This window comes from Macrotis lagotis, chromosome 7, assembly GCF_037893015.1.
Source record: "Macrotis lagotis isolate mMagLag1 chromosome 7, bilby.v1.9.chrom.fasta, whole genome shotgun sequence".
Lineage (NCBI taxonomy): Eukaryota > Metazoa > Chordata > Mammalia > Peramelemorphia > Peramelidae > Macrotis > Macrotis lagotis.
Window position 1 is genome coordinate 184,535,109 of NC_133664.1, and position 13,569 is coordinate 184,548,677.

Here is a 13,569-nt window from a genome sequence, read left to right on the forward strand (position 1 = left end):
ATACTGAAAATGTTGGATTAAATGGCCACTATATTCCCTTTTTTTTCTTGAACTACTGATCTTTTTTGGCAAAAAGAAAGGAAATAGGGTAAATAAATTCATGAATAAAAAACATTTATTAGATGTCTACTATGTCCCAGGCACTGTTAAGTGCCAGGAATATGAATGCAATCAAACAGGACAGACCCTGGGTTCAGTTATACAATGATGCAAGACAATCCCAAAGGATTGTCTCCAGAGAAAGAATTGAAACTATCTGAATACAGACTGAAGCATGCTATTTTTTCTCTTCCTTCCTTCCTTCCTTCCTTCCTTCCTTCCTTCCTTCCTTCCTTCCTTCCTTCCTTCCTTCCTTCTCTGTTTCTTTTTGAGTCTTCTTGTACAAAATGACAAATATGGAAATGTTTTATGCAATTACACAAGTTTAAACAATATTGGATTACTTACCATTGGTGGGGGAAGGGGAGGGAAAGAGATAAAATTTAGAATTCAAAACTTTAAAAAAATGTTTTTAAATTGTCCTAACATGTAATTGGGGAAAAATAAAATATTATATTAAAAAAGAAAAGTTGTCAGAGCAGAACTACATCTCCAGAAGGAATTTCCTTACCAAGAATTTCCTATACCAAAGAAAATGCAGGTCCCAATAAAAGCAAAATCTGCTCTTATAACTGGTAACTCTGAGGACATGGATAATGAGGATCCTCTATCAGTACTATTTCCATCTTACAAATTTCAGAAATTAAGTGAAAATGCTTAGAATCACACAGGCAACAAATATAGAAGCAAAGAGCAATCCTAAGTCTTTTTACTTCTGGGATTTTCTTTTGGCAATGAATGAGACCAAAAGACCCAAGCCATCATGTATTATTTGTAATGTCCTAGTTCCATCATTTATAGTTAGCCAGCTGTCAGAAACTTTTGACTACTCACTGCTTAACAAGTGATTTTTCATTGATCATTTCCACTGTAATGGTTTTCATTGTAATGGGATCAGTGGGGGGGTAATATTTCATGTCAGTCCTTTGTTACATGGTTTTGTGGTGATAATCATTATAAGGACACACATATAGAAGGTCTTTTCGAGTTTACAAAGCACTTTATTCATAGACTCCTGGGATCTGGGTAATTATCATTATTGTTATCATCTCTGCTCTATAGATGAGGAAAGAGACTCCAGAGGGTAAATAACTTGCCAAAAGACACACAGATAGGTGACTAACCTGAGACTTGACTAATCTGGGATTTGAGTCTAAGTGATCTTAACTTTTTCGACACAGGTTCTCTCCATTGTTCCATCCTTCCTCTCAGTGTTTCCTAAGCCTCTTTCTATTTTCCTCCATTTCATTTAAACAATGACAACTAGGATTTCTGAAGGAAGAGGGAAGGAATAATGGTTGAATTTGTGTATGTTTGTATGTGTGTATGTGTATGTTGGTGGGGCAGGGGAAGGATAGTACCAAAAACAGCTATGAAAATAGTATTTACTTTGCAAAACATTATGTGTTATGTTTTCTTGACATCTCTTGATCAGTTATTGCTATTATCATTGAATGAAAAGACCAATTTACCTTTGACTTTTAGCTCTTTTACTTAGGTTTATACCATTACATACTTAGGAGATACTTTAGCCTTTTGGTTGTTGAGATTTAGGCTGAATTTGTAATTATAGGTTGATCATACTTTCTCTTGGCCCAATGTGACTTCCTGTTTTATAGAAAATAACTTCTAAGAACTCTAAAAGGAATTTCTTGCATGTCTGGAAACTCTTACAAAAACCACATTTTAGTAAACCAATGTGAATACATCAGACCTGTTACGAAGTATGTCTAAAAACCAAGAAGAACCATTGTACTGGACCAAAAAAAGCATTTATTTTTGAGGAACTTAGATCATGCAGATGTGGTGACACTTAGGAAATGTTTGCCTAAGGTGACCAAATCAATCTGAAGCTACGATTTTCATTTAATTTTGGTCAGTTACACTAGTTTTCAAAGGGCTATTTTTAAAAAATTTTTTTAGGTTTATTATTATTTTTTTGCAAGGCAATGGGGTTAAGTGGCTTGCCCAAGGCCACATCAAAGGGCTATTTTGTATAAATTAGAAATTACTCAGTGCCACAGATTGGTATTTCTAGATTCCAAATTCTGTTTCAGAGCAAAAGTTTCAATGTGTGTATAACTCTGGTATTATCTGTGTGTTACAATATCCTGGTTTCCTTCAAAGTTCAGCTCAAGAGTTTACTTGTTCATGAGGCTTCTCTAAATGCCCACAGATGCTAATTGTTAGATGCAGTGAATAGACTGCCATGTTTGGAGTCAAGAAAACTCATCTTCTGGAGCTCAAATTGAAACTTAGATATTTATTAGTTTTTAGATGTTGAGCAAGTCATTTAACCCTGTTTGCCTCAGTTTCCTTATCTATAAAATGAACTACTGAAGAAAATGGCAAATCACTTCAGTGTTTTTTGCCAGGAAAACATCAAATGGGTTCACAAATAATTGGACATGATTGAAAAATGACTGAACAACATCAATAACAAATATTATATCTCTCTGGGTCTTAGATTCCTCATCTATGAAATGAGAGATTTAGATGAGATAGCCATTGAGGTCCCTTTTAGCTGTGAACATGTTATCTCCTCTAAGTGCTAACTATTGTAGACCTAGAAGATGACTGGCTTAAAGAATATATTTAGTTTAGTAACTTTTGGGGCATAGTTTAAAATTCTTTCCAAGGATAGCTAGACCAGTTCACAGCTCCACCAACAGTGCCTAAATATGCCTATTTCTCTCTAGCTCCTACAGAATTTGTCATTTTCCTTTTAATCTGAATATCTTTCTAGTTCATAGACACAACATACTAATAGTGTAAATATTTTTTTCTTGGTAGGCTAGTGGATGATAGATGTGTGGTGCATCCAGAAGCAGGTGATCTTGCCAACCCTCCCAAGAAATTCAGAGGTAAGTAAAAGACATCTTTGTGTTAATATAGAACAGGGGTGGGAATATCTGTCCCCTGGGCATGTAAGGCCTGTGAAATCATTTGGTCTGATGTTGCTGTGGCAAACAAGACTTGAAATTCAATAAATCTAGTAGCTTTTTAGGAGTGAATTAATTGTTTGACTAAATCTAGCAGGAAAATGATGTTATAAATATCCAAATGGCCCTTGGCAGTAAAAAGGTTCCTCATCCTGGTACAGACTAATCCAAAATAGATTGTTTCTTTGTTTCAGAATTTTAGAGTTTCCTCTACTTTGTACCTCAAAATCTGTAAAATATCTAAAATGGACAAAATACCCTTATTGTATACTGAATGATTCTTGGATATATATAATATGAAGGAATATGTAACTATAATAAATTATTTTCTAAAAGCTTTATTTTTTAAAAAAATATATGTACTCTTGTCTGATCCAGCTTTTTTTGGAGGGGGTCTGGCACTGGATCTATTATTTCATTGATATAGAGAATGTGTAGATAAAATTATCTCTTCTACTACAAATAAGAAATCATTCTGCACTTGTTAGCCATATTGACTGGATCACTGAGAGCTCCAGTGTGAAAATTCAGGGTCCTTTTCACTACCCCATACTGCCTGTAGTTTGTACAGCACAAATTTGGAAACATTTTGTTTTGGTGTGAGGAACGATGGCATAGTTGAAAGAGGGTTGACCTTTGAGGCAAGAAGACCTGAATTTAAGTCTTGCCTCTGACATATTGTAGGTGTGATTCTGGGTGATATATTTTTCCTTTCTTAGCCTCATTTTCATTCTTTGTAGAGTGGCCAACACATACTCCTAGAGTTGATGAAGAAATTACTTTGTAAACTTTAAAGTACTTTGTAATATGGCATCATTGATGAAGAAATAAAAATTCACCCTTCCTATTACATACTTCTTGGGGTGGCTAGGTGGCACAGTGGATAGAGCACTGGCCCTGGAGTCAGGAGTACCTGAGTTCAAATCCAACCTCATTGCCCTGCAAAAACTAAAACTTAAAAAAAATGTTCTATTACTTACTTCTTATTATATATATCTTCCCATTACTATCTCTCTTCCTCTTTAAGTTCTTGTTTTTTTTCTCTGAATTTTATTTCCATTCAAATTCGTATCCATTTTTTCCCTTAGAATTTTTTTGACTCAGACTTTTTTCTTCACTCCTTCCATTTTTGCTGTCAGCTTATATCTTCACTTCCAGTTTATTCAAACAATCCAAATGTTGTATGATAGAAATGTACATTTTAAAACATTTTCTATTTAATAAACCACAATATGAATAGGAGAAAACCTCAGCCCTAGAAGATTTTTTTGGGGAAAATATCCTTATCTAAGAAGAGAAAATCTTACTTTGACTAAATCATAGCAGAGATGTCTTCTCAACCATCATAGATAAAATACTGAAATAGACTTCCAAATGATATTGGAAGTTTTCTTTTATTTTTGATAAAAATCTGTGATGGTTCAGGCTGGAAATTTCAAACCTTTGTCCAACCTAGCTTGCAGTCCCTCAACTGATATTGTCTAGCCTTCCCTTTGTTCTGTGAAACAGAGGAAGAAAGAAAAATTTAAAATAGTACTTATGCAAAAATATCAGTGATAGGGTCTTCAAATTAAACATGTATTTTTAATTTGAAATTACCTACCCTTTATGTAAAGTAGGTGCCATCATTATCCCCATTTTAGAGCAGAGACAATTGAGGCAGAAAGAGGTTAAGTGATTTGTCCAGAATTATCCAGCTAATAAGTGTCTGAGGCTGTATTTGAACTTAGATGTTTGTGACTACAGACCCAGGATTTTATGCTTTAAATTACCTAGTTCATAACTGTTCTCTCTTGCATTAACTTTAAAAACTTCATGCTAAATTTCTTTAGTTTTTCATGTCAATTTTTGATGATGAAGTCTGAAACTCTTCTAGATTGGATGATTATAGCTTTAACTTTTGAAAAGTAAAGGGAAGGGGGCAGCTAGGTGGCACAATGGATAGAACACTGGCCCTGGAGTCAGGAGTACCTTAGTTCAAGTCCAGCCTCAGACACTTAAGAATTACCTAGCTGTGTGGACTTGGGCAAGCCACTTCACCCCATTTGCCTTGCAAAAACCTAAAAAAAAAAAAATACAAAAGTAAAGGGAAGACTTTTGAATGTGTTTTAGATTCTTAGTCATTTTGGTTAAAATTACCTAAAATAGAGTCTGTAATTAGGTTGACTGAAAAAAGACTTCTTGTGAGAATTTTAGAGGAAACATTTTTAGGTGGCAAAAAAAGAAAGGAAAAAAGATTTATAGTAAATAGTCATAATAAAACAACAAACCCCAAACCTGAAGTACTTTTCACATAGAAATGCAATGGTAGTATTGATAATATTAAAGTATCAATAGGGAAGAACAATTTATAGAAAATAGAGCAATAGATTCAACTAAGTCAATGGTATTCAAGAATAAAACTGGAAGGGCAACGAAAAAAATGGAAAAGATCTTCAAAGATTTTTATAACAAATTATTTTCTTCATGGACAACAGTGAGGCTGCCATGTTTAGACCTTAACATCATAGTATCTGATTGCTGGCAAGGAAGTACAAATGTATTAAAAAACAACAGCAAACAAATTAAAGCTAGCATATGCACAGAGGAGGTTAATGTAATAGGTGATACAATTTTGAGTGTTCCAACCTTAATTCTCCAGAAATTTGAAAGAGGTTTTGATTTGGAAGAAAGTTTGAAAAAATGTTCAATATAATTATTCTCAAAGAAAAAGATTTTTAGGAAAATATTTATACTAATGCATACTTGTCCATCTCCATATAATCTTTAAGAGAATAATTTACATATACTTTGAAGACAGTCTTGATTAAATTTTGTGAAGGCACAAGGCAGGACTTGGAAAATTATTTTTTCTAGAATATTGCAACTTTATATCATATTGTTATAGGTAGAATATAGACATGTGGAGAGAATATAAAATTCTATTGTGTTATTCCCTTTTTAAAAATCATTTGCTTTGGTAGAGCACAACATCACTTTAAAGGCTTTATTCTAAAAATATGCTCTATACATATTTTAAAATCATACAAAAAATTTGGACATTTGACTGATGCATCAAATATATATTTAATGTGCAAATATATATATATATGTATATATATGGGTATGTATATATTTATTTTTAAGTTGCTTCCAAATTACTGGTGATATAGTAGCTAGATCACTGGGCCTGGAATCAGGAAGACTGAATTCAAATCTGACCTCAGACACTTAGCTGTGACCCCTAGACAAATCATTCAACCTCCATTTGCCTGAGTTTCCTCAGCTGTAAATTGGGGATAATAACAGTACTTATTTCATAGAGTTGTTGTGAGGATCAAATGAGATAATATTTATTAAAATTTCATAACCAAGTGTCAGGCAATAGTAAATGATTTTTTTTTGGTTTATTGCTTTCTGTTTCCTTTCCCAAAGAATTTTAATGTTAGTTTTACAGCCTTTTCTTTTCAAGTTCTCTTAATAACCTGTGATATAATTTATCTGTGCTGGTAGGCTTGAAGTAATTTAGTTCTTGGAATTCAGCTTCCTCATAATCACATTTATTCTTACACTTGCATTTTGAAGTTTATTCCTCTTTGTACAGAAGAAAGCAACAAAAAAGGAGCCAAGTATGGTTTTTTTCTCTGTCATCTATGAACATTCTTCAACTTGAGCATGTTCAGACCTGTTAATGCATTTTTGACACAGATGAATTTGCATTTAGAACTGTTGGACCTAAGAATATCATATTACGATAAATATATAAAAGTCAAGCTAGGAGTAACAGAAGATGAAAAGTTCTTATTGTATTTTGTTAAATGAATGTTTTCAGATCATAGCATTTTGGGGTTTGCTGCTACCCACAGACAGTTTAGGAAATTGCACTGAATTTTCTTTTCAACTTTCAGTTAGATCATTTATTTACCAGAATCCACTTAACTCTATCTATCTATCTATCTATCTATCTATCTATCTATCTATCTATCTATCTATCTATGTATCTCTGTATGTATGTATCTATCATCTATCTATCTACCTACCTACCTACCTACCTACCCACCTATCTACCTATCTACCTACTTACCTACTGGGCCCGCTAGGTGGATAGAGTGCTGGGGGGATTATTCCTCTTTCTGGGTTGAAATCAGACCTCAGACTCTTATCAGTTCTGTGACTTTGGGGAAGTCCCTTAACCCAGTTTGTCTCAATTTCTTAATCTGTAAAATCAGTTGAATAAGGAAATGGCAAATTGCTCTCATCCTATACCCATAGAATAATCTCTTATAGGAAAAAAATTTTAAAAGAGGGGAAAAAATTATAGAAAAAGTCTAATATTATATAGGATGTTCTACACCCATTATACTTTGTAGATTGCATTCTTTTCCTTTTCCTTTTTAAAATGGAAAAATCAGGACAGCACTTACTCTTCTTTAGTATTGTGGGACTCTTTCATTTGCCAAAATAGTTCAGCTGACTCAGTTTCCCCTTTTTCATAACCTTAAATACTGAGATATATAGCACACTTGAGTCTGGTCTCTTAAACTCATCAAACTCAGATAGGAGCTTTCTTGAGACCTCTCTACTTAATTTAGGTTTTAATCCCGTATTAACCATTCTTGTTCTGTTTTTTTTTTCATTTCAAGGATCTTTTTGGTAAAGAAGACAGAAACATAATGAGTTGAATAACTTTTCCTTCTCTCATTGTGGATCATCTGTCTCATCAATGCTAAACAGCAGTTTAATCCAGTTTTTGGTTATTCTTTTTCCCCTGGAACAAAATAGCAACCAAAAAACCTGAATGTTTTTCTTATTTCCTCAGCAATCTCAACTCCTTCTGAGTTTTGACTTTTATGACAATCACTATTTTAGACAGTTCAGACATATTTTCACATCCATTCTGGTGTGGTAGAAAGAACAATGGAATTGGAGATAGGAGGACATGGGTACCAGTTCCATTTCTGGTACTCAGGAGCTAAGTCACTTTATCTCAATGAGCATCAGTTTTCTTATATGTAAAAATTGAAATAATATTACCTGTAGTATTTATAGGGTTTCTGTGAGGAGAGAATGAAATATAATGAGTATAAGATTATAAACTCAAAAGTGCCATAAAAAAATCAGTTAGCTTTTGTCAACTGCTTTTGTTTCCATTTTTTACACATGCCTTTGAAAAAATATAGTTCAGTTAATAAGTTCCTTGTGAAACCACTGCCAAAGTTTCCATTTTTTTTCCTATTGGGCAACTTGAACTGGATGTCCAGGAGACATCCTAAACTTAACATGTCCCTAACTGAACTCATTTCCCCCACCAAATTCTCCCCTCTGCCTTACTACTTGCTTACTATTGAAGGCACCTTCATCTTGCCTGTTCTCTAGATTATGTGTTTAATTATTAGTTCCTTTTTAATTTTTATCTGTGGTGAATTTCTAAGTTAGTAAGACTTTCCTTTTTTCCTATATCATAACTGCTTGATATGGTATCTAGTTTGATGGATTTAGGTAGGTAGAATTTTTTTTCTTTCCTTGATAAATTTATAAACCATGATTTTAGAAGCTTTAAACTTTTTCCTTGAATCTCCTATACATAGATCTTTATAGAACGGTTTTTAGGAATGTACTTTAGGGAAAGCAGAAACTATCTATTTGAAGAATTGGACTCAAACAATTGAAAATGTACTCTATTTCAAAATCCTACATGGAATTAAATAGTTGTTTAAAGGTGAATCACCTCCAGATGCATCTAATCTTTTTCAAAACAGAAGTAACTGATATCTTTAGTTTTTGTATCTCCTACATTTCTCAGAGTAGTTCTCTTCTCACACTCATAGAATCATAATCCCTTATAGGAAAAAATAAAAAAAGAGAAAAAAGTTCAGCAAAACTAATGAACAATTAGAAAAAGTATAATATTATATGGGGTGTTCTATAACTATAATCCCTCAACTCTGCAACGAAAGTTGAAGTTAAGATGGCTTTAATATTATAATGTGTCATTCCTCTAGGTTGATAGAAACAATAAACTGATTTTTTCCAAACTTAAAAATCTTAAGCAAAAAAAGATGAAATGAGTGCTTAGATGTAGTGTTTTTTGATTTTTCTATCTGTTGACTTGCAACTTTCATCCTTTAATCTTTCCTGAGAAATCAGTTAGCAAAATCTTTGGTATTCTATACAAAATTAAATTTGAATGCCTGTGTTCTGAAGACCTACCTTGTTTATTCATGTTTATTTAACATTTGTGCTTTTAGATTTAAGACTTATTTGTACAAATATTCTACTTGTAAGTGCAAGACAAACTGTCTTTGCTTTTCAGGTGTTGATTTAGTGGGTTAGTATTGTCAAAAGACATTGTGTGCTTTAGTTAATAGTATGTGGTTCTTTGGGTCAATATTTCAACCTCTATAAACATTTCTAGAGGGTGGCAGAGTTTGCTTTACAGAGTTTTGAAACTATTTCTTTAAAAAAAAAAAACCATCTATTTATTTATTTATTTATTTATTTAGAATTTCACAATTTTCCCCATAATTTCGCCTCCCTACCCCCACTCTCCACAGAAGGCAGTCTGTTAGTCTTTACATTGTTAAAACTGTTTCTTATAAGAATACTCATCAGGTGGTAGGAAATGTAGCAGAAAAGTCAATATCACCTCTGTGAACTCTAAAAGAACTTCCACTCCCACTTATACCTATTATGACCAGCTCCTGTCTTGCCTGAGATTTGCCTTTTGCTTGGTGTTCACTGTCATGGCTATCAGTACATGAAATGGAGGTGATAGATACCCATTATCTTTGTAGTTTTGTCCAGAAGGTCTGTAGGAGTTATGGTTTTGGTAAGGGCATGCTGTCAGAAGATCCTCTGTAGATTACTCAAATTCATTACTACTCTATGGATGCATTATAGAGTGAGAATAACATAGGACCCAGGGTCCCAGGAATATGAGGTACTGGGGGAAAATGAGATGTCCCACAAAGGTCCTTGGAGGTAGGGAAGAATATGGTCCAATACCACCTAAGGTGGGATATTTCAGAGGACAGGTCTGATTTCAAAAAGTATTGTCTGATTCTATTCCTAATATCACATGGTGCCACATTAAGATAGAGGAGGAGAGTGATATATACCTTTTGATTAAAAAAATTTCACCAAGTTTCTATATAGAGATCCCTTGGTCAATAGAGGGACAACTGAATGGTAAGAAGAACAAAGGGTTTTGGGCAGGAAACTGGTGCCTACCCATTAGCATAGTTCCTCTTTTATTTTTTAAAATTTTTAAAATTTTTATTTTGGGGGGGTAAGGCAAAGGGGTTAAGTGACTTGCCTAAGGTCACACGGTTAGGTAATTATTAAGTGTCTGAGGATGGATTTGAACTCAGGTCCTCCTGACTCCAGAGCCAATCTCTAACCACTGTACCACCTTAGTTGTTCCTTTCTATTCTTTCTTAATGACGTTTCCTCTTATGTTTCCCTAGCTGTATTTCATTCTTATAACCACATTTTTTTTCATTTTGCACTATTTTAAAAAGTCTGAATTTCTTTCTGTTTTTCATTCTTGTCTATCTTATTTATATTTGGATATTTCATTATATGAATATTACAGTTTATTTAGTCATGTCCCTATTGGTGAACCTTGCTTCTTTTTTCCCCCTTAATGTTAAATAATTCTATCATGAAAGTCATTGAATGGATAGGTTTTTTTTTTTTTGGTACTATTCTACAGATATAATCCAACTTTGGAATTGTTGGATCAAAAAAGTATGATTATATAAGTAAATTTTACTGTGTATTGCTAGATTCTTCTCCAAAAAGATTCCATAAATTTTCACTTTTGCTAGCAATGAGTATATTTATTTCTTTACAACCTTGCCATCAAGGAGTTATATTGCTTTTCATGTCAGATTTGGCAATTTGATGATTATGAGATGGTATCTCAAAGATGTTTCTTTGTGTTTCTCTGCTTATTAGTAAGATTGAGAATTTTTTCAAGTGATTATCAATAATTTGTGTTTCTTCTTTTTACAATTCATTCTTAATTCCTTTTATTTCCTTTTTGACATGGTTACTAGGCATAGTTAATAGACTAATGGGTTAGGGAAATGTGGCAGACACATTATCCCTATAGTTCAGAAAAGCATTTGATAAAGTCCTAAAATGGAGAGATATGGGTCAGATGATAGTTTAGTAAAATTAACTTGGATGCTTCTTGAATGATTGAATCTAACAGTGTTGATCAGTGGATTGATGTTGATCTGATTCAGACTATAGATTAAAAAATGGAAAGGACATTAAGTCTAGTCATACCCCTATATTTTTTTAGATAAGGGAAATTGAAACCCCTAGAGTTGAAGTCACTTGTCAAAGGTCACCCAAAAAATAAGTGGTAGATCTGAGGGTGCAGGGAAGGAGTGGAGGGAAATTTCAAGTCTCTAACTCCCATCCCCAGCTCCTTCTACTGTATTATATTGCGTGCTGTTTTAGGGTACAGTGCTTGGTCCTATTCTGGTTAGTATTTTTATCTGCCTTGGATGAGGACATAGTTTGCATGCTTATCAAGTTTAGGATGGCATAAAGCTGGAGATGTAACTTTTGTATTGAATGGTAGAATTATAATGAAAAATGATGTCAACTGGCTAGAATGACCAATTGGATAGATTTAGCAAAATCTAGAAAGAGAATATAGTAGTTAGAAAAAGAGCATGTGATTTGGAGTTAGAAGATAAAGGTTTAAATGTCAGCTTTGTTACCACCTGTCTGACCTTAGACAAATCACTTAACTTCTCTGGGCCTCAGTTTATTCCATAAAATGAAGGGGTTGGGGTGGATGATCTTTAAGGTATTTTCAATTTTTCAGTGTAATGAAGCAATGAGGAACCATTTAATAAGGATACATTCAATCTCTTGAACTCACTGTAATAAAAAAAAAAGAACTAAAGAAGGAGATGTGGTCAAGATAGCAGTGGGAAAATTTGGGGCAAATTTTAGATAAAAATGAAATATGATTGGGGGCAGCTAGGTGACACAGTGGATAGAGCACTGGCCCTGGAATCAGGAGGACCTGAGTTCAAATTTGACCTCAGATGCTTAATAATTACCCAGCTATGTGACCTTGAGCAAGTCACTTAGTTCCATTGCCTTGCAAAAATAAAAAAAACAAACAAATAAAAAATGAAATATGACAATTTACCAAATGTTAAACAGGGCTATTTTGAGCATCAAATGAGATAATGTATTAGAAGCACTTTATAAATCCAATAACCTATTATTATTATTCAAATAATATATTTCTTTAAAATTTAAATTTTTTAAATTAAAATTTTCTTGAAAAAATTCAACCAAATAAACACTCATTTATAACTATTAATGCTTAAGAATGAATGTTTAGATACTAGATGTATATAAGATAATTATTACTCTTAGTAGGTTCTACCTGTTTCTGTCATAAAATATATTTGTAGAAGAGGAACTTTTAATGTAGAATTTTTTAGTGTGGAATTCATTTTTATTTGGTAGAGCATTTATTATGCAAATGCCATTCATTTAAGCAGGGTTTGGGTAATGAACTCATGCTTTGAATCAACACTATGGTACTCTCATTTATTCCCTAGACCTAAAGACTTATATGACAATTTTTTTTAGGTGTTTTTTTTTTTTTTGCAAGGCAAATGGGGTTAAGTGGCTTGCCCAAAGCCACACAACTAGGTAATTATTAAGTGTCTGAGACTGGATTTGAACCCAGGTACTCCTGACTCCAAGGCTGGTGCTTTATCCACTATGCCACCCAGCCACCCCATGACAATTTTTGAGAGACAAATTAAGAGATATTGTAACATGTGAGACAAATTCATCACAGATATCCCTGCTAATATTCATGCTTTGTGTATGTGGGGGGCACCAGCACCCTCGCCTCTTTCCTGCCTTCATGCATACAGCCATTCTTGGAGTATTCCTTGTTCATTTTTATTCTACTCTTCATCTCATTTGATCTCTGTCTAGCAGATCTTGAACATATTCAATGTTTAATTCATGCCTTACTCACAATTCATTTTTCCTAAGATCCATTTTCAAATCTCATCCAAAGGGTACACCTGTACAACCATTGAATCATACCTTCCAGTCTATACCAACTCATTAATTTCCAGGCTCTTAGCACACATGATTGTTTTCAACTTGTTCTCTAGACTCAGGTCAGTTTTTAGACTCTGTGAGAAACAACATTATATCTCAGTTTCCTTTATGCCATTTTGAACACATCTTGGGGAAGATTTGGCAGTACCCCTGTACCCTCTGGTCCATAAACCCCTTTCTATATCTCACAGTCTTCAAGATTCTCTTTTTACAAAAGTCTTTAATCAAATTTCTTGGTTATGAATACTCTGATAAGGAAGGCCTCAGCTTTGAAGATTGAGATATAGGAGAATAATTCTGTTCCATTTTCAGGTTATCAAAGAATGCATGAATTTATGCTCCAAATTAACTTCTTTGTAATGTAAAAGAATTGCTTTACATCTTTTAGATGAATTCAAGACACAGAATAGAAATGATCATTAGAATTAAT

The 13,569-nt window shown here is 33.4% G+C and overlaps 1 protein-coding gene across 1 annotated transcript in view; it reads left to right on the forward strand.

The window, feature by feature from the left end:
- The window catches only part of ITPR2 (inositol 1,4,5-trisphosphate receptor type 2), a 482,746-nt gene that overhangs the window by 68,536 nt on the left and 400,641 nt on the right, over positions 1-13,569 (forward strand). The window contains exon 2 of the mRNA XM_074195308.1: positions 2,893-2,963. Within this exon, the coding sequence (XP_074051409.1) occupies positions 2,893-2,963 (71 nt within the window). The remainder of the gene's footprint in view (positions 1-2,892; positions 2,964-13,569) is intronic.